The following is a 22,429-nucleotide window of genomic DNA, read 5'->3' on the forward strand; positions in this document are numbered from 1 at the left end:
CTTAGAAGGGTATATAAAAATTATTAAGTAAGGGTTGAAATTTTTCTCTGATGGAAGGCAGGAGGCAGCTTAGAGTTTTTATAAGCAATTTTTTTTCTAGAATGCAATAACTCAAATAGCCAGTGTTAGAACTTTTTTGTCAGCCTGAATTGGGAGGATGGTGTCTAGTATTGAGGTTCTGATAACCTCCAGCAAAAACATTTGATTGCCTCTGAAATTTGTGAGGTGGGACACTGCCTGTCACCAGTAAAGGAACATGCTGCCTGCCAGGAAATTCTCAGCTGAGGTATTTCACACATATGCAAACAATTCATGGCTATCTGTATGCCTCTGGAATTACTGTCACACATATGTATGAGCATTTCCTAGGTTCATTGTGGTATCCCAGGATCTGCTCTCAGGTGTCTGAAAATTCCAGGATTTAGATCAAGCCCTTCTCTGTATTACTCTCTACAGTAATAGGGGCCAGGGACTCCACCTCCTCCTAAACAGAAAATGTTTCTTTGGCACTTACAGCCAGTGAGCACTGGCAGTGAAATATATTTGATAAATATTTATTGATGTCTGAATAGTAGTAGTTTTGTTTCTTCAGCAAGTTTTCTTCTTTCTCACTGACTTCCAGCAAATGCAGACATAAAAAGATCTTCCTATGTTTTTATTGGATGGGCTTACCCAATTACAGTGTAAATTTTACCTACCAGTTTACTCAACTGCTGAATGTGTTTTCTGGATAAGTTAGGGCAGGCATATATAAAATATAACAGGCTGGCATTTGTCTCCCAACTTAAGCTCTTTTTTGCTTCACGCCTGTATCACCATCAGTTGTGAAATTATTGTAAAATGGCATTGCAAAATCAGTGAGTGAAGACAGATGAAGAGTACAATTGCTGTTTGTGAAACTAGTAGCTTTTTACTTAAGAAGAAATGTCTCAAAATTTTGTTATATTCACTTTTCTTTTAAAAGCTACTAGAAAAGGGCCTTCCTAGTATGCAACAGTCCCTCTTACAGATGATCTACAGTCTTCTTAGTTATATGGACCTGTCAGCTATTCCTGTGAAGCAGTTTAACATGGAAGTGCTAAAAACCATTGAAAAATACGTACAGGTAAATACCATATCATTTTTATATTACTATAGGAGCTTAGCAGCATTTACTCTCCTAAGCTGATGTTCTATGTAAGAATTTAAGACTAGCTTAGCAGGGAGGGCTGCAAGTGTCTAATGTGGTACAAAGTTTGTAAACATCCTGATGTCTCATAGCCTGTGCATCCCCAGAGAAGATGCCAGGCTGTGTTTTCACTGTGGGGGAAGGTTGGGCTTCAGCCTTGGAGTACCTCGGAGCAACCTTAATACCACTCAGAGCCTGAGTGACCATTCTTTAATTACTACACAAGGGAGGTATGGCATAAGCACTTCTCTTCAGAGACCTCTGTACCTAATTCTTGACAAGTGAAAAATACATGGGAGTACTAGGAATTCAGAGAGGTAAAAACCTCTGTCAAGTCACCTTTTTTATTAAATGAGGATTCTGCTATGGCCCTTACTCATACTGATTAAGACATTCAGGTAGGAGATTTTAAATCTCTGCCAGGTTGGCTTTATCAACAGGTCTCCCAGCTTGTGGGCCAGTTCCCTAACAGTGACACCTTAGGCAAGTCTTGGTCTCTGATGTTGAAATTATTCTGCAATACACACTTTGTCACTGGGCAAGAGAGACAAAGAACATGGATATTCCAATTCTACATTTTAATTATGTGGTAAAAAATACGACTGTAAAATGTGAAAAATCTTGAATGTGTGTGAATCTCACTTTCTGTTTGCTGAGTAAATATATTATTTCTAGAGCATTCACTGGAGAGAAGCCTTGAATATCCTGAAATTGGTAGTTTCTCGTTCTGCCAGTTTAGTTCTGCCTTCCTATCAACATAGTGATCTTTCAAAAATGGAAATCCATCGAGTGTGGAACAGTGCCTCCAAGGAGTTACCAGGGAAGACTCTGGAGTTTCATTTTGATATTTCAGAGGTATTTTTTGTAGTTTTGTTTCTTAACACCTTAATTCTGTCTTCTCACTGGACTCTCTTACAGCAGTCTATCCTGCAAACCCTTATAACTTCATAGAACTGAATGGTCCTAGTGACTTTATTGGGCAACTCACTTTTTTGTGAAGAAGCTGCAGAACTGTTTGCAGGATTATAGATTATTTCATATAGATAATAGTGAGCTGTTGAGGTTAAAAGGAAATGCAAGCATAAAAAGGCATATGGTACTATTTGCTTTCCTGTAGTTCTGGAAAATGCTGAGCATCCTGTTGTCAATCCAATAAAGCATTTCAATACCTGTTGGAAAAGGGCCAAAGTGTTCAGCACTCTTAGGAAAAAAAATTAAATATGCAAGAAGTGCAGATTTGAAATTAACTTCATAAGCTTTCTTGGGTTTTTGCTGGTTCTTATGTCAGGAATTGTTGCTTTGAGTATTATCCATCCATGAACATAAGCTCTGGCTACTAAGTATGGCAGTTGCTATTCAGACATTTACAGTGGAAAATAAGAAACCTACCAAGTGATGTGAAATTTGCTGTACTCCTTGTTTTATCCCTGTATATGATCTTCAAAATAATATTTTCTTCCAACTGAAGCAATATGGCTCTTCTGAGTTCATCCTGAAGCAGGGTGCTACTGAATAATTGCTCTCTGTTTAAGACTCCGATTATTGGGAGACGGTATGATGAGCTGCAGAGTTCTGCTGGGCGAGATGGCAAACCCAGGGCAATGGCTGTCACCCGAAGCACTTCTTCAACCTCATCAGGATCTAACTCCAATGTCCTTGTTCCTGTGAGCTGGAAGAGACCCCAGTACTCTCAGGTAGGTAGCCCACTAATCATTAGCAAGTTGCAGTCAGAGCAGCTGAATTAACACATGCTTGGGTCCTTAAATGCTTGTTCCCTCTGTGCCCTGTGCAGCCTGGGGGCAGTGGCAGCGCAACATCTGACCCTGTGTGCTGTCTTTCTTGCACTCAAAAATGGACTGAGTTATGTCCATCTTCTATCCCAAAGCTGTTTTTCTTTTTGCTTGCAGGAAACGCATCTCTTTCAGACCTCTTAAGTCTAGGTCAGATTTAAGTAAACATGACACATGAGTTCAGATTTTAGCAAGGGTAGATAGCTTGTGCAACCTTTAAAGGTGTTTTCTTGGGAAATTCAATAAAAAGAACAGTTTTCTTAGAAGTGGTGCTTGATTACCTTAATGATTTTGTTTATCTGCCACTTAAAATAAAGCCATGCAGAGTAAACTTATTTTTTGCTCTTTTCTCTTTTTTGATATAGCAGGGACTCAGGCCCAATTCTGGAAAAAAAATTATGCATGTGCTTAATTTTAGGCTTCTGAACTGTCTTTTTGAAGTGATGCATATGAGCCAATGTTTTCTTAATATACTCAATGGAATTTATAGACTAATTTAAATATAACAAACAGCAAAATCATTAACAGCTATTTTTATGTTTCCTTGATGCATAGTTGCTCGGAAAGCAATCCTTTGAGCATTTAATGACTAATTCTTTGGTTGGTTCCTCCTAATTAAAAATTGCGAATGTATGTTTCTAGCCACAGGGAGAATGCGTGGTTAAAAAATGCTCACTTGAGAAACATCTTGTTTTCTAGAAAAGGACCAAGGAAAAGCTGGTGCATGTCCTTTCCCTGTGTGGTCAGGAAGTTGGGCTGAGTAAAAACCCTTCAGTAAGTAGCCTTGTATTGACGAGTTTTTTTGTTTCATTGTGTCCTAAGCATTGAAAGTGAAGAACTGTGTCTCCCAGAGTTGCTGATCAGATTTGCATGGGTTTGAAGCCACTACTGTTGCTATCCTTTGTACTGGCCCAGGCTGTGTTTCACAGCATGTGGACCAGGGAGTGGATGGCCCTTTCACTTAAAGAAGATTCACTTTGGGAGCTATGTGTGGTTTTCCTGTGAGAATCTCTGCTGCTGTAGGTTTTACTTATGCCATCTCAGTGGGTAGAGAGTAACGACCTCTGTATTAACAATCCAGAACCTTTATAAAGGAAAAAATTATATTACAAAAATAAAATGGGAGGGGAAAGGGGGTGTGTGTGTGTGATTTTTCCATTCGACACTAGTTCTGATGTTACTCTTTAAAAATGAGTGTTATCTGGTGCCAGGGAAAGTGTGATTGATCACCCAGGGTGGGAAGTTCTCAATGTGTTTATTAAATCTTTCCTACAGAATAAAGAAAATTTTCTGAATGTTTTTGAACATGGTATATATATATATCACTTGTATTATGGAGAACAGGTCCTTTTTTTCTGCAAGACAGGAACTGTTTAATTTGTGCAATTAAATTGTAGATACAAGTATACTCAGTAGGAAAGAAAAAATTATAGCATGTTGTATTTTCTAATCTTGACATATTTTTTAACAACTTGTTAACTGGAGGGGTTTTTTAAGTGAACTTATTGTATCATCCCCTGAAAGTTTTTTCTCTGCTAAGTTCTCTGAATTTTGTTGCTGTATATGTATACAAACATCCAGGCAACATCAATCTGCAGCCTTCAGGAGGTAGCTGTAATATTCTTGGATGTGTTCCCACAGTATGAAGTTGTTTCTTTGTACAAGTTTAATCTGAAGGCACCTGTCCAACATAAATAATAAAAAAGAGTGTTCTAAAAATACTCAGTGAAGGAATTAGGTGTGTACTGGAAATACAGTCTTCTGAATAACCAATTACAGCTTTTAGGAAGAAACAACCAGAGGGAACAGTTTGTAACAAAAGAAATCCTTTGAATTGTAGGTGATTTTTTCTTCCTGTGGTGATTTGGATCTGATTGAGCACCAGACGAGCTTGGTCTCTTCAGAAGACGGAACAAGGGAGCAGGAGAACATGGATGATTCCAACAGTGAACAGCAATTCAGAGTCTTTAGGGACTTTGATTTCCTAGATGTTGAGCTGGAAGATGGGGAGGTACAGTATATTTTCTCTGAAACAGCTTTTTTATTAATACACTTTTATACTCCTTCTGCTAAACTCTTCTCTTCTTGTAACATAAAACTTTAACTGTGTAGCTATAAACGTACTTTTAAGTTCAGATTATTTATGATCTTCACTTAGTGTTTATTTCAGTAGCGTAACAGTAAAAAGACTACCACACCCTTCCTTTCTGAATCTACTTTAGGAAACACTGCAAAACTGGTAGTGGAAAATCAAGCCTCTGTTCTAGTACCTTTTTTGTGAACTTACTTTTAAGTGGAGTTATTTTAAATACAATTTGTAAAGATCCAAATTGTTAAGAAAATATATATATTTGCTGGTTAAAAACGTATAAAATGAAATTGTTCCAAATCTGTTGGTTCATAAGGAACCCTCTGAAACATTAATTCAGGCCTTCAGGCTGCTGTTATTCCTGCAACTGCCGATGAAATCACTGAGAGATGTACCTTCCACTCTGCTGAGGTGTCTGTGATTTCATCATTTCATGCAGGAGCTAAACAAAATCCTGAGCACCCAGATCAAGTCTTGACAGGTGAAGTCTGTCAGCTCACCTTGAGCTGTAACTGCTGAAGAGAAAAACTGATAAATTTTGGGGGGCTACACCCTTTAACCTTGCTAATATCAAACTTGGGGTATTTCTTTCTATTTGACCAAAAATTAATATCTGTTGCCAAACAAGCCTAACAATTTTGTTGCTGTTTAAAAGTTCAAAAATTGTTAGTTCTTTTGAAGGACTTAAGACTCAGATGTCTTAATTGTGGACTTGTTTTTAACATTAATTCTCTCAATCATTCTTACCCCTGAGAAGAACATGTGTACAGGAAGAAATATTCATTTTTCTACCTATTTGTATTACAGTAGTAAAATAATTTGAAGGTAAACAGAACACTCAGGTGTGAACTCATGTACACCTGAATTTTTTTTTCAATGAAGAGAAAGGATGAAGGAATGGGGGAAAAAAAAGTCCCAAAGTCCTTATTTTTCCAAGGCAGGAATTTCTGTATCAAAATTAGTAGTCTTGGCTCACAGATGCCCATGACTTTGCTAAGAAAAAAAAAAAAAAAACAACCCTGAAAGGGTAGTTGGCAGCAATGGTTGCAAATACATTAGACAAATATTGAAGGAGCTTCAAGGTTCCAAACAAGGATGAATGATAAATTAATAATGCCATGTTGTCTAGCAAAAATACACTGGCTGCAATAATTTCTGTGTCTTAAAAGCTTTCAAAAAAGTAGGACTACAATTTTGACTGAAGATCACTCAATAATTTTTTGTCGTCCACTGAAATTTAGGAATTTCTTCTTTCTCTTCACTGATTAAAATTATATAGAGAGTATAAATAATTATGCACAACAATTCCTTTTAAAATAAATTTACTTTCATGGACTGTGACTCTGCAAAGATTTTTTTATACATGTGACCAGCTTCAAGACTGAGGCCTAAATTAATTGATATCCTTATAGTCTTAAGTTGGTCCTGAAACAGATACCAAGCTTCTCTAGTTTCATGTGAAGTAAAATTACAAATGCTGAGTTACACTTAGTGGTTTTTTAATTGCCATGGATTGCATTCCAAATTTTAGTTCAGACTTGACTTACTACTGTTTTAAAAATAAAATTAAACCTAGTGTAAAAGGCTACTTCAATGACTGAGTTGAAACTGTAACATTTACATCATATCTGAGTGTTGTAGATTCATAAAAATGAAAAGACAGTGTTAGAAAACTAAAGCTAGCAAGAGGAACATCAGTCCTTCAAAAAAGTGCATATGATTTTAACAGGCCAGTGATGCTTGGGTCATCCCCAGACCACAAGGTATAGTTGTTTGAAATTTCCTAAAGATGTGAAAACAAGAAATAGTTATTTTCAGACTAAAAAGGTAGAGTTGAAGTTTCTGTGATAATATTTGTTAAAATAGTAGGCAAATGTTTGTCTATGATGTCTTTGATGCAGTGATTTTACATAGATTCTTTCTATTTGTTTTTCTATCTGTTATATCTGCTACCCAGGAACTTCAGGTAAGAATGCTACTTGAACTCAGATGTGCCAGCATATGTTATGCCTTCTTGCAAATTTATATTGTAGAATAACATCATAGTTTTGCTGTTGCCTCCCCCCTTCAGTGTGTGTGTAGGTGAGTGTGTGTGTGCGTGCTAGCATTTCTGACAGGTGCTTCCTTTTTTGTCTTGTATTAGAAATACTTTGGAGGTCTTTTTCAAATATTCTGTTTCATTTTAAGTTTGGTTTTGACATGTTCAACAGTCTTCAAAAATTTTAAACTATCTTAACTCTAGTATCAGTGCTTTTCAAACTGAGCCCTTTCTCCTTGTGATATCTTTGTGCATGGTTAATGTGTAGAAACTTGATTATCTATACAGTTTGGGCCATTTGTTATTAGGGGCTAATTGTATATAATTTCTACCTTTTCTGTTGTGGCTTATTGTCTCCTGTTAGCATCTTCCTAAAGCTGATATCTGAGACCTATTAAGACAGTTTACATTATTGCTATCAGACTCAATTTAATTGAATAAATAAATTAATTTCTACAGCCTAACTTAATACAGCTGTATGGTCCTACCAACTTTGCTGGATCATTTACTCTGTGAGGAAAACTGAAAAGACACATCAGTCATTGCCAGTTTGGGGCCTAAATTTTAAGTTTGTCAATGCATAGAGAGAACTGAAATGATAGAGAATTTAATGAGTTGTACAAATAATACAGAAATAGGCAACCACAGAATTTTGCATGTCTGTTTCTGATAGTTTGTATATCAGTTATTATGCAAACACAGCCCTCAAAAATCTTTGTCTCAAAATGCCTGTGCTGTAAGAGATACATCTATATGGAAACAGTGCCTTGCTGTGGAGTTCCACAATGCTTCTGCCTATGCCCTACAATATTTGAGTGTTTCCATTAACTTTGCATACTTTGTCAACACAGTAAGGATGAAAACTTGTGTGAAAGAGGTTTTGCATGATTCTTACTGCATCTGTGGAGGAACTTTACTGCTCTCCCCCACACAGGACTACTTTCCCTTCTGTCTCTCCTTTCCCCTGGGCTGTTGTAAAGTTTGAAGTAGCTGCAAGGGCACATCTGCTCCTTTACCAGAGGGTGGTAACTGTAGGAAGTTCTGAGTGGTACCTGCTCCCTGCTGGCCAGACACACTTAAAATGTGACTGTTTTCTTCTGACTTGATGCGTACCACTGGTGACTTTTCAGATGGGAGATGGCTTTGCTCCTGCTGGAGATAAAAATGAACAGCCTCTCAAATACATCTTTGCTCTTTCTTGTTAACTCTGGAAGAAAGATTGCTAGATAGACTACAGAAACAACTCCATCTTCATAGACATGTGCTGACCTCTTGTTTAAATTTAGTATGGTTGTGGGTGCCCCTGTAGCAAACTTACACTAATCCAAATGCTATGGGTATTTGAGTTATAGTGTTTCATCTCTTTCACCCTTTCCCTCACTTTTAATTCACTACCCCTTCTAACTGCATACCCTGGAAGTGTCCCTTTTATTTTTCTTCTTTTTGCTGGCTTTCTTCCTTAATGCACTACAGAATAAAACTGCAACATGAAATATTCCCATAGACATGGGCTGCTAAATTTACTGATGGCTTTACTAGGCATCATGAGGATAAGGGTATGATGACAGTCATCTTTGCTTGCTTGCTTATTTATGTCATTTTGTCATTTGTTAGTTCAGTAATTGATGTGTTTGTGGAGGATGTCTAATTGCTGCATGTGTCCTCCAGCCTTTGAGGGGGAGGATGGACACCCAAAGAATTTGTTAAAATAAATAACTTGGAACTGAACAGTCATTTTTATGATTTAAAGAGGCCTGACTTCTTAATTCAGATATGTTCTGTTCTCTTTCCACCCCAAACTACCATATGATACCAGTCCCAGGATGAAAACACAGGGTTCTTCCAATAATGTGTCAGGCTTCATAACAATTTCGTCTTCATTTTCTCTTCATTATAGTGCATTCCTTAGTTTTAAATGTTCTTGTGAATTGCAAGGGTTGTCTTTTTCCTTAAAAATATTTGTTTATATTTTCATCATATTTGTTCATGAAATGGTGAGCTTAGTGTCATGAAACTGAACTTTCCCTCCTATTCAAATTCCACAGTCCATTGCATTAAATGGTAATGATGCAAAATAAGATCAATTTGTGCAAGTGTGTTGATTGTTAAGGAGGTAAGATTGCAATTTAATTCATTGCACGCTATGCAGTTTGGTCCCCATTCAGTAAATGTCTGAGTATTCCCAAAAGGGCATCACTCAAGTGTTTAAAATCACAACTCTGCTTAAGGGGCCTTACTGAACTGAGACCTCTTTCTCAATCACTGCACTGATTAGAATTTTGATCCACATAAACCCAGGAAATAACCATAATCAGTTATTTGATAATAATATTATTTTTAAGCAGAACTATTTTTTTTAAATTAATATTTAAAGTATCACTGTCAGCTTGAATTTTCACCAATTGACTTGCTCCTTTGAGAGCATTGCAACTTACAGAGTCTTGTTTAAAACAGACAGCCTGAACCTTAAAAGGAAACATTTTTCTCTCTAAATTTCCTTCCCATGCTGATGCAGAATTGAGGGCTTTCACCTATGTAAAGTACCCAAAACTGCATCTGAATACTTCTGGGGAAACCTTTCTTGCTGTGTAAGGTCCCATTTGCCTCTGGAGGTCCATGGCAGGAGCAGTTGTGATCCTGCATTTGCCAGAGAGGAGCCTGGCTAGACTTAGGACGGGAGTAAAACATTATTGCAATCAGGGAAAAGGCATACAGTCCACTGGAAAATATATACAGTAAATAAATGGAAAAGGGGTGGAAAGTTAATTGTCATCTTTATACATGAAAGAAATCAAGTGATCTTTTTATCAGTTCCGCAGCCTAACCATTAAGCAAATGGTTACACAATTTGCTTTATGTAACTGTGTGTGGGATCAGAACTGGAAGTCTGATAAATATAAAATGTTTGGCCATTTGACTGTGTCCTTTTTAAAATGTGAGATCCCAGGCAATGCTTATCAGGCTATTCCCAAAATATAGTTTCAAATAATTCAAATAGATTCAAAAATAAGCAATATGGGCCTAAACCAGAAGTTTAAAAGGTGCGCTGCTTAAGATGTTACATTTTTTGTGTAAAGCAAAGGTTTGTTCAAACCTACTCACCATTAAGGTTATATATATAAAACAAAGAATCTAAATTTTTTAACATAAGTTTTGCAATTGAACCATTGGTATGATCTGTGCTTCTAATACTTTTAAACATGAAAAAATCCTTTAAAATTGCTTTCAAACTTTTCCTTTGCGTATCACTGCTCTACTGATATCAACGAGTGTGTATATGTGGACTTACCAAAACAAATTCTTAAATTAGGAATGCATGAAAAATATCTAATACTGAAAAGACTGAGTGTTCACTTAACTGCTATTTCCATGCTTCTGCTCTTATCTCCAGGTGAACAAGCAAGATAATGCTTATTTCAGGTTTTTACTATATTTTTACATAAAAATATGTCTGGAGCTAACTTTAGCATATGATTATTTTTATACCAAGCAAGCTGACCCTCTGTCTGATTTCAGGGTGAGAGCATGGACAACTTCAACTGGGGAGTGCGCAGACGGTCCCTGGACAGCCTGGACAAGTGTGACATGCAGCTGATGGAAGAGAACCAGCTCTCAGGGAGCACGCCCAGCCTGAACAAAATGAACCATGAGGACTCGGATGAGTCATCAGAGGAGGAGGACCTAACCACCAGCCAAATCTTGGAGAACTCAGACCTAGTAAGTTGCAAACTTGAAATTTAGGAAAAGATAGGGTGGTGGGTTTAAATAACATGGGCTTTTGGTTTCCTCTGCTCAGGTGCAATCTAATGAGCTGAAATTGGTGGGTGCATTTTCCCTTATTTGCAAAGGTAAACAGGAATTTTTATGCAAAGTTTGAAACCAAGGAATCATCAGATCTTATTATTTGCCTTTTTTTACTATGGGACAATTTTTGACAATTGTCCAATAGTAAATATTTCTGATGTATTTAATGCTTAAAGAAATAGAACAAGATGCCAGGTAGGTAAACAGTGTCAGATTTTCATTGCTCACTTCTGGAATGCTTTTAATCAAATTTTTATGACAGAAATATTCAAAGGGTTGTGTCTATATACAGTCTAAGAGAGCCACTGTCACTGCACTGTGAGACACTCTCTGCTTTGCATGTTCATGGAAGCAGCATGTGGTAGGGTAGCGGTATACTCAGTTCTTTTGTGTTTTTGTTGTCTTTTAAACAGATTATAAATCTTTCCCCATCTGAGGATGCAAATCATATTGACTCACTTTCTACATCATGTGACACAACCTCAGCAGACCCTCATCATTTTAACATGGGAGCATCCAGCTTTGATGTGTCTTTGCCTGGTATGAATAATCTCCAGGTGTCTGAAGGACCCAAGGTGAATACATTTTCTTCTTTCTTTTCCAGCTGGACTGTATTTTAGGTAACACTGTTACAATTCCTTTTGCTTACACTTCAAAAAGTGTTTGATCTGTGAAATCAAGTACATTCTGGCTTCCTCTGTCTAGTGGCATAGTACAGTACATTCATGCACTACTTCACTTGCTACCATTTCCTCTCTACTTACACTTTCTTCATTAAGAGATTTTATTTCTTGTTTCTTAAATATGTTGCACTACATACGCACAAACAGTACAAGCTCATCAGAAGACAAGTTAATGAACTGGCTACAAGTTACAACTCCAAGGCAATATTCTTTTGTTCTTCATGCTGAATTAAAGAACAATGTGCCAGCTCATGTGGTGGGTGTATGGGTGTATTCTCTGAAATATTTTTGTATGTGGGGACCTATTGTACGGTTGTGTGCCCTGGATTCAGTACTTGCCTTTTGGCAGACACACAGAAATTTTAAATTCATGACCACAATATTAAACCATCCTGGAGGTGGGGAGGCAGGATTTGCAAGGATACAACAACCATGTTCAGCACAGTGTATTTCAGAGAACTGTATCAGAAGAGGAAGACAAAGCAAGGTTGGTAAATCATTATCAGTATGGGGATGGTTTCTTTAATTTTCTGTTCAACAGTACTTGCTCATGAGAGATGAGGTGAACCTGCTCCTTTCAGTGTCTCTCCAGAAATACAATATGGTTTTGGGGGGATGGATTCGTGCCTTGATGATACTGTTGGCTTCTGTCAGTAAAGCTTCTCTGTCATGTCTAAATTGAGTGACATCTGCAGAAAGAGCAGTGTATGAGACTGGGGCAAAGGAAGAATAAATCTTCTGTAATTGTTGTCTTTCCTTCTTGCCCTTGCCTCCTCCAAATGCAGCCACACAAAAAACTGATACTGCTAGCACTGCATGTTTCAGAAGGATGGAAACTTCTACAGAAGAGGTCATAGAAAAGGAGGTTGGAATTGTGCTGAATATAGAGCAAATTGTTTGTGTCACAAACCGCTGCAGTAGGAAGAAAGGACGGGAGGAGGGAAGTGTTTGTAAGGATAGGAAAGGAGGAGAACCTCTCCAAACAGTGGCTATGGAGAAGGTAAACTCATTATCATTTGTCAAAACAACTGTTGGTAGACAGGTAACCACATAACAACTGTAAATAGCAGAAGTTGGCAGAATTTCAGTTCAGGAAGCAGAGTCAGAACAGACACATTTGCAGGTGGGAACTGCAGCTGATCTCATGCATCCAGCTGCAGTAGCTCTTGGTGTGCAGTGAAAGAAAGAACTGAAAATCACAGCTTAGGAGTTCAGTGTGTGTCTGTGAGTTTGGAATCTTTACTTTCAAAATCTCTTTAATGTCCCACGTGCCAATATTCATCAAAAATTAAAAGCTTTGGAATAAGTAAGTGAAGAATGTAAAGTCAGAGCAATTTATTGTGGAATTGACAGGCAAATTCAGCTAGTCCTGGTAGAGATTTGATATTGGTGTAAAATATAGCCCAGGTTACAACTGTCAGCTGTCACAAAGATGATTGAATTGGCCAGCACAGAATACCCTGTTGGTGGGGTTTTTGCCTCAATGGTATTTTCTCCTAGTGTGCATACTTCTGTATTTTACTCAAAATAATTTGGAGTCAATGTAAAGAAGTTATCCAGTTTTTAGTCAAAAAACTTGAAACTTACACCTAAATAATTTTTACTTAATTTCATAACACAACATCTGAGCTCTTTACTGTTTCTCTTTTCCTCTGAATTTTTCTTTTCAGAGAGCTGATGAGGTGTCATCAATGCAAAGGAAATTTTTTTTTTACTTCTTCAGCGATTTACAAAATATTTAGTTGTTGCATCATAAGCAAAACCAAAAATACCTCAACCTTTAAATAGATACAGCAATTGAGAGAAACAGACTGATTATGTAGCCTCTTCCTAGATGTTTCAATGCCCAAATCCACATATTATTGTTAACAGCACTTAATTTGTTAAACTTTCTTTCTATTAAAAATAGTGAGATAATTCTATGAGCGTTAAAAAAATTCATATGATGCTATATTATGTATTTTTCCAGTTATCTAAACTCACATATTTCTGGAAGTGTAGTACAATCCTCCATTAATATCCAAATTTCACTTTTCTATGTTACTTTTGGGGCATAATTTTAGACTCCAGTGGATGGGAGGTGTTTGCTTCCTCTTCCTCCCTCCCTTGCTCTATCCCATCAAAATGTGTTTTCCTCCTACAGACTCTGTCATTGCAGCGAAGAAAATGCAGTGGTTCTTTCAAGCTAATATTCAATATGTGAAACTGGTTACTACTAATTACTTCTTGAATAAGCATGAAACATTTACACTTTTGACCAGGTGTTTTGGTTCCTATTCTGACAATTCAGCCATATAGCTTGCATTTCTCTTTTCAGGATGGTTCGGGTTCTGATTCATTTCATTCACCTCGAACTCAGGAATATTTCTACCTCTTTTGCTTAGAAAACAAAGCAAACCAAAAGATTATTCTACTTAATTTCTGACCCTGTCCCCTCTGTTACAAGTCTCGTTTAAGTTTTACAAATACAAATCCCCATAATTAATCTGTAGGATCCAAACAGATTTGACAAACTGCAGAGGGCCACTTTTCTTGTTTAGCTCCACTTGCCACAGATTTCCGTCTCTAATAATTTCCAGCACATGTTTGTGCATGCACATGGGCATATGTGCACAAAGGTTTGAGCAACCCACTGCAGATATCCCTACAGGAAGTGCTTTGGATGCTATGGATGAGGCAGACAAAAGCCAAAAGATTAAAGCTGAAACAAAACTTGTTCAGACTAAAAATGCAAGAAAAATTGGAACGTTTCAAAAACAAATCATGACCTTTAGGTGCTGATAGATGAAAAGGGAAGGAAATTAAGCATAATCCTTTAAATGGCCTGTTAGAATGCTTGGATTCCTCTTGAATGTAAATAACATGCTAAAATTAATTCCCAGTTCTAAACTTGCATAGAGTCTTCCAGACAGTAATTTTTTCCAGTATATTCTGAGAGGCTTTAGTACAGTCTTGGACACTATAAAGTGTTAAGAGACAAGGACAGACTGGCAGTAACAACAACCCTATTGTTTTTTTTCTGAAAAATTACTTTCTTTCTATGTTGCCACATGCATTGGAATCTCAAAGTCTTTGCTAGACAAGTTGAAAAAATGCCTTAAAAATAATATTTATCCAAGTCAGAAAGTTGAGCAAATATGGTATTTTTGAAGAAGCGTAAGTTGATTCATGTCATTTATAACCTGTGGCTTTATATCTGTGCAGTTTAACGTGTTGTCAGGTGAGCTTTTTCATTACATGCTTTCTATTTATTAGAGGAATTAACTTGCTAATTTGCTGTTTTCTAAGACATCATCCTTCACTCCCCTAGGCTGAAGCTGTACCTGAAGAACAAGATATAGCAGTCCATGAGGATGACCTTTCAGGGTCTACAAATGAACTCCCTGGAGCATTTGAATGCAGTGATAGCCTTAGTCTGGATATGACAGAAACTGAAGAGAAAGCTGACAGGCTGGAACAATTTGCTCTTGCTAGGTACTTTGATATACTATTATTCACACAAGTTCTTTTACAAAGTAAACAAAATAATTGCAAGGTGGTAGTTAAAAGAATGGATGTTTTAGCCACAGGAGTTATAAAATTTTCATGAGTTGGGAGCAGTGAGAAGACAATGCCCTGATTCCCTGCATAATTATCACACAACTGAAAAAAAAATAAAACCAAGCTTTTAATTCTATGAAAAACAAGAAACAATATGCAGCTAGGCATTATGTATATATTATGCTTAATTAAAATAAAAAAGAGGATTTTTAAAGATTTGCAGTAGTGCAGATATTACTTAGGTACCTGTTCAACAGATCAGATGTGTATTCATCCTTCTGATTTCTCATGAAAGAAGGTCTCAGTATTGTTAAAAATCCCAGCTATATGCTCTTAAGGCTGCTTGTGAGTGTGGCTGGACCCCAGTAGATGTTATAAAAAGGCTTTAAGATTTTTTTACATGCCATCTGGAGCTCTTTCAGATTTTGGATGCTGAGTTAGACGGCAGTTAGCCTGAGGAGGAGGAGAGAGAGTTTTATTCTCCTGTGAAGTTTCAGCCTTCTTGCAGGAAATGATGGTGCAAGCAAACAATTCAAGTGTTCTGGGATGGAGGAAGATAGATAATAACAGCCTGAAGATAGGGAATCTGATTTGGAGGTTTTTCTCATTGTAGCCAACATCTTGTCAACCTTCAAAAGTAATTTGAAAATTCATGAATATTTTTAGGAAGGTGCTGTAATTGGTTCCTGTGATTTTATCTCTCTGTTACAGCGTATTTTATCTACCACCTTCTTGAGATTCTCCTTTCATCACCTTTTTCTGTTTCCTCCTTCAGTTTTGGAGATGTTGACCGAAATGCCTCCCCTCCTCCCTCTCCATTTTTTTCCGCCATCCTTGCTGCATTTCAGCCAGCAGCATGCGATGATGCCGAAGAAGCCTGGCGCAGTCATATCAACCAGCTCATGTGCGACTCCGATGGCTCCTGTGCAGTTTATACATTTCATGTCTTCTCTTCCCTGTTTAAGGTGAGAAAAGAAGTTTGAGATGCAAAATCATAATTTTTGTGTGTGGCAATTAGTGTTTCTTGATAGCAGCCTCAGTAATGAACTACTAGATATATAACCCTTGTCATTATGCATACTACAGAATTATTGCTGTGCTACATTTTCATGCAGCATTGTCTTCTGTGGCCAGTTTTGCCATGAAAATACTATGCATCTCATACTTGCAGGTTTGGAGGTCATGTTGCAAAATTCAGATCCGCTCTATAGAGTGTTTAGTGTTTTCTTCAGTACTTTACAAACAGACTGCAGAAACAGTAACTGCAAGAGACAAGAAAATAGCCTTTTTAATCTTAAACTATTGTTAATCTGTTCTTTTATCTCAAACTCTTGAAATCTGAGCGTGTCCATGTCAATGCCAGCATAATTCAATGGTTTGTACCTACTCATCTGAATTAGAAATACCCAGCTGCCATCGTGTAACATAAATTCCAGAGATTGAAGACTAGAAATACGTTTCTCCTTTCTAAAACTATATGCTTGCAAAGATAAGAATCTTGCCAAAAGATAAGAAAAGAAAGAGTCAAATGTACAAGTTGTTCTAAAAAATGATTGCCTGGTTTTACCTGTAACTAGTTTTCAAGCCTTTTTTAATTGTTTCTCCTGCAGCTGCAGGATGTTTAGCATGCTCCAGCATAAACAGCTCCAGTGAAAGCATTAGCCAGGTAACTTTCTGCAGAGTTTAAGTACCTGGGATCTCATGGTACCCAACGTTTTATTATCAAGGGGTACCCTGCTAATAAATACACAGTTTCAAGATCTTTTCGTACATCTAAGACTAATCTGGTATGAAAGAAGCAATCTATAGTAAGAATCTCTTCATCATGTTTCCTCTGTGCTCCGATGGAGTTGAATGTCTTATGTACCTGCACATTGTCCTCCTTTAAACATTACACTACTCTAAATATGTGTGACCTATAGGCATTATTTTAAACACTGATAAATAACCATTTGGAAGGAAAAAAAACCCAAAAACCCAGTGCTGACTTGAGTGTTAACCCTGTATTTATTCATTATGTCAGCTTTTCTGTCTTAACCTCAGTCCCAGAGGTAAATAGCTCTGTCTAAGTGTTTAGAGACTTATTTGTCCTTGATTCTCCTCTTTGAAGAGGTGAAAAGGAACAGGTTCCACACTTATGAAGACTGAATAAATAATGCAGTTTAATGAAAGACCTAAACATTACTTGTAAAGTACCTGTTTGACTCCAAATCCTAGTAATGCACACACTTCATTTGCTGTTGTGCATGCCCTATATTCAGAAGATACCCTATTCATTTTCTTCAGTTGATACTGTAGGAGAAAGAAAAAGGTGTTAATAATATCAAGAAGTCACAATTTTTAGCTGGGGTCACTGCCATATTTTTAGTGTATAAAAATAACTTTGTTCTTCTTTTCACTGTGAAAACATAGGAGTATTATTTCTCCTTATTGTTTTCGTAAGATCCCAGCTTGTCTGGAATTGTATTTTGTTTGCACTATTAAACTTCAGTACTTATCTGCTAACTTTGACTTTTGACCCTCATTAACAGGAAATTTCAGAAACAAGTCCTGTATGTGCTAAGCTTGCAATGCAAAGTACTGCCAAAATACTTGACTGTGAAACAAAATCCTTGTTTGTAGAAGCTTGTCAACTAAATACTTGGTGAAGTGAAAGAAGTGCATTTTCCAGGGCACCTACAATCCAGTCCTGTGTCAAGTTAATGGTATCTTGGATGTTTGCCCACAACACACTAAACTTGTTTAAAATTCCTGAAATTATTGAAGTACTTTTCCTGTAAACAAGTCAGAAGTCAGAGATCTCTGGATTATCTTTACTGCTGCTTCTTTGTATTCCCTCAAATTAAATGTCTTTCAGCAGACCAGACAGCTGCAAGACAAGTAGATTTCAGATCTAGCAAGTACCTTCCTCAATCAAGCCCTTTTGTTATGTAAAGTCCTTTTCCCAGGAAAGGAAATCTGAGGTGAAGAAGAAAACTTTCTAGAGAATATTTTTTAATATTTACGTGGACACAAAGCAGTGTGACTATATGCAGGTATATATTTATTCACAATGTGCTGACAGCTGGCATTACTATTCACAGTAATCCCATTTCGTAAAATATATACTGCATTCAGGCCTTGCTTGCTAGATTTCAGCCCTGTAGTCTGCACCCAGAAGGACATAGCTGAGATGAGAATTTATTATAGATCTGTTAGTCCATGTAATCACAAAATAAATATATTTTAGTGAAGTATTATACATAGCAAAGTTCAGTCTCTCACTGGTTTACTCTTAATAATTTAAAACACTCTTCAAGACCATTATCAACTGTAGATTGATTGTTGCTTTTATGAATAGCTGAAAAGGAAAGGATTTGAGGAAGAATATTTGTTACTTTTTCTATAATCTATCTCCTTCACTGCCTCAGATTTACAAACTCAATCATTGTTCCCCAGGAGGGCATTGCAGCAACTAAACAGGTTACCCAAAGCCTTCAGGAAGCTCTGACCTTGGAGATTTTAAGATTCAGGTAGTTAAAAGCAAGTCTGACACGATCTGGGGTCAGCAGTAGTCCCACTTGGAATTGAAGGTGGCATCAGATGTTCTCCAGAGGTCCTTTTCAACCATTGTGTCTTGGATTCTCTTTCATAATCTGTCGTTTTAAATTTCCTTCCACTTCTTTGTTCTCAGCTAGGTCTTTTCTGTTGTTTAAGATCAAATCTAGATCTCTTTGCTTTGCCAGGAGAGTTATTAGCAACAATTTCACGAAGACTTGGCTGAATCTTTCTTTCCAGAAGACATCACAGTAGTAAATCTCCAGTTTTCACCTATGATTCAGATGATTCTGCTAGCTGCTTATAAAAATAGTAATATTCCTGGTTTGGTGGTAATTGGTGATAACCCTTTCCTCTCACAGACTCAGTGCAGCAGAGAATCTGTACCGTGCTCTGAGCGAGGTGTTGTAGCACGTTGTTTCTGTGTTGAAGCAAGATGGTGGAAACAGTAAGACCAGTATCAGTCTGCCTGGTCCTAACTGTGCTCAGATGGGGAATTGAGATGCTTTTGAAAGAGATTTATAAATAAGTAGTTATGAAACTGATTGGTACAGGGACTCCGTCCATTTTATAAATCATTGATAGTGTATAGCCTACAGTGTGAGGGCCTTTTTATCATTTAAAGAAAATCATTCAATCCATCAGCTTCCATTACCAATAAAGTGTGAATTCAACTCACCTGATTTTAGGTACTTAACTTCCATGCACCAGTGCAGCAGCAGTAACAAGCAATACTTCTATGTCTATCATCCAGACTGGCATTTGGAAAGTGCTTCTCTCCACTGAGGCATACTTATGGTACATACTTATGGTACAACTGGGTCCTAACCTACATTCCTCAGAGAAATGCCTTTGGTAAACTGGAATTAATCATATAAAAATGTTGCACACATTTATTTTTAAAAATATTCTCATATTGCTCCTAACTGCTGAGTTCTAGGCCTTAGCGAGATATATTTGGGCAGTGAAAACTGATGGGTATTTATCAAAATCATTGTTTCAGACAGTGCAAGTATAATAGATTATTTTTATTCTTTATTCACTTCATATATTAATCACTGAAAAGCACTAGAATGTTTCTGGAGGACTAGACTGGTTTAGAACTCAAAACATTAAAAAAATCTGCTGAGAAGAATAATTCCCGGATGCAGTGCAATATTTCTGGAATCTTCCCAAGCAGCAGTAAAGTTTTAGTAAGAAGGTTCTTCCCACAGAGGAGAACAAAAGGGTTTTTTCTGCTTTTTCCGTGCTGCTGTTTGGCATTAGTATGTCCATTATATTATGTGATTAGCCACTTGACAGGAATATTAACAAAACAATGCCCGGAATGGGCAGAAAAAGTAATGTGCTGATCTACTCTGTTAACCCTGTAGAGACATGAAAAAAAAGATACCTGTGGCTAAAAGGATTATAAAGGTTGATTTGTCTTCACAGGAAAGAATGTATTTTAGTAGTAGGTTATTAACTCTGTAATTAGTTTCACAGCTGTCCAGCTGTACACTGTCTCCAGCACAAAAACTCTTACTCAGTATCCTAGAGCAGACATTCAGTTCTCCACAGGGAGATGGTCTTGTTAAGCAAAGAAAAACAACCGTGCCATTTGTTTACAAAGGAAGGAAGCTCATACTTGAGTAAATAATGTTATAAACTGTATTTTGCTTTCCAGAATATTCAGAAAAGATTCTGCTTCCTAACCTGTGATGCAGCTAGTTACCTGGGAGACAACTTGAGAGGAATAGGCTCCAAGTTTGTGAGGTCTTCTCAGATGTTAACATCATGTTCAGAATGTCCCACCCTCTTTGTAGATGCAGAAACAGTGAGTATATTCCTTTCAAAAGGCATGTACTTCATTGCTGTGTGTTGTTTTACTGGCTGTTTCACTTTTGAGCAACTCCTGAAGAGATATGCCAAAAAGGAATTCTCCTTCTATCTTACATGTTTTATCTCTTGTCAGAAACCATATTTTGATACATTTTCTGTATTATTTTATTAAGTAAGTAGTGACAGATGGGCAGTATAAAGTCATAGACTCATGGAGTAGTTATGATATGTTGAGCCTGTGTGCCAAACCCCACATAAAACAGATGCCTACTGGACCCAGTTAGCTCCACAATAAAAAAGAAGCAACTATTTCTTACATAGTTCAGCATGAAAGATGGTAATATGTGTAGTGATTTCATTTGAGTCAACTGTGATATGAGGATGATGCTGGCTGAAGATGAGCCAGTGTGTGCCTAGGTAGCCAAGAAGGCCAGTGGCATCTTGGCCTGTATCAGCAATAGTGGAGCCAGCAGGACCAGGGCAGTGATGGTCCCATCCTTAGTACTGGTGAGGCAGCACCTCAAATCCTGTGTTCAGTTCTGGGCCCCTCACTATAAGAAGGACATTGAGGGGCTGGAGCATGTCCAGGGAAGGGAAATGGAGCTGGGGAAGGGTCTGGAGCACAAGTCCAGTGAGGAGGAGCTGAGGGAGCTGGGGGTGTTTAGCCCGGAGAAAAGGAGGCTCAAGGGAGACCTTATTGCTCTCTACAACTGCCTGAAAGGAGGGTGTAGCTAGGGTGGTGGGCGGCCTTTTCTCCTTGGCAAGCAGCGACAGGAAAAGAGGGAATGGCATCAGATTGTGCCAGGGGAGGTTCAGGTTAGATATTAGGAAAAGTTTCTTCACTGAAAGAGTGTTAAGTATTGGAATAGGATGCCCAGGGAAGCAGTAGAGTCAATGTCCCTGGAGTGTTTAAAAACAAGATGATGTGGTACTTTGTGATATGGTATAGTTGGCATGATGGTATTTGTCAAAGGTTGGACTTGATCTTGGAAATCTTTTTCAACTTCAATTATTCTGTAATTCTATAAAAATATATATTAGGGAATTAATGAGATGGCCCTTCCCATTGTCTTCATTCTGGCTCATGTTTATCCAGCAGCATCAGGACAGTGTGACATCCCACAGTGAAGTCTAGAGGTAGAAACTGGCCAAGTGTAGTCTTGAGCCCACTGCTGTGATGATGGAAGAGTTGTGCCTTAAATCATCAGAGAGCTGTGGAGAGAAACTGGTTAAGCACACACTTTCAATTCCATGTTATCATAGGTGCAACTTTTGCTGTTTGACTTTTCAGTATAGTATGCTAGTTATGTAGATTTTTGCATAAATGTAAACATTTTTCAGTATTAGTATATTATTAGTATATTTTCAGTATTAATATATGTAAATCTAGGTATTCTTTTGCAATATCTTTCCTATACTGTCTACCAGTATTTCGATTCTTATATAGTGACATTTACAGACCCTTTGATTTCATTTCTTCAGCTTCTCTCTTGTGGCCTTCTTGAAAAGCTAAAGTTCAGTGTTCTAGAGCTGCAGGAGTACCTGGACACATACAACAACAGGAAAGAGGCAACACTCTCGGTATGCTGAATTATGCTCTTGGTCTTGTCTGTATATTTAGGCTATGTCAGGAAACTGCACATCCACTCACATCTGTTTAAACTAACATTCAGTAGAAAGACATGTTTCAGATACTGGATTATTTATTATTATTATTATTATTATTATTATTATTATTATTATTATTATTATTATTATTATTATTATTATTATTATTATTATTATGTTTCTTTCTGGGCATATGAACCAGAACTAAAAAGTAGCTATTTTATCCCTTAATATTAGAAAGAATAGTATTTTTAATATCCCTGGTCTCTCTCCTATTAATTCATTAATAATTTTCTTAGTTCATGCTATTGAAATACTAATAAAAATCAAGACTACACTTTTTAAATTACA

At 37.2% G+C, this 22,429-nt stretch overlaps 1 protein-coding gene across 15 annotated transcripts in view; it reads left to right on the top strand.

Moving 5' to 3' along the window:
• Positions 1–22,429, top strand: part of FRY (FRY microtubule binding protein) — a 223,706-nt gene that overhangs the window by 188,870 nt on the left and 12,407 nt on the right. For 12 of the 15 annotated variants that reach the window (XM_038127474.1, XM_038127494.1, XM_038127483.1 and 9 more), the window contains 12 exons: positions 965–1,105; positions 1,844–2,023; positions 2,701–2,862; positions 3,658–3,732; positions 4,799–4,969; positions 7,005–7,013; positions 10,602–10,802; positions 11,303–11,464; positions 14,883–15,046; positions 15,888–16,077; positions 20,316–20,465; positions 21,953–22,051. In XM_038127474.1, coding sequence (XP_037983402.1) covers positions 965–1,105; positions 1,844–2,023; positions 2,701–2,862; positions 3,658–3,732; positions 4,799–4,969; positions 7,005–7,013; positions 10,602–10,802; positions 11,303–11,464; positions 14,883–15,046; positions 15,888–16,077; positions 20,316–20,465; positions 21,953–22,051 — 1,704 coding nt within the window. The remainder of the gene's footprint in view (positions 1–964; positions 1,106–1,843; positions 2,024–2,700; positions 2,863–3,657; positions 3,733–4,798; positions 4,970–7,004; positions 7,014–10,601; positions 10,803–11,302; positions 11,465–14,882; positions 15,047–15,887; positions 16,078–20,315; positions 20,466–21,952; positions 22,052–22,429) is intronic. The other 3 variants (XM_038127401.1, XM_038127420.1, XM_038127455.1) reach the window with 1 other exon arrangement.

Source organism: Motacilla alba, chromosome 1, assembly GCF_015832195.1.
Source record: "Motacilla alba alba isolate MOTALB_02 chromosome 1, Motacilla_alba_V1.0_pri, whole genome shotgun sequence".
In the NCBI taxonomy this organism is placed as follows: domain Eukaryota; kingdom Metazoa; phylum Chordata; class Aves; order Passeriformes; family Motacillidae; genus Motacilla; species Motacilla alba.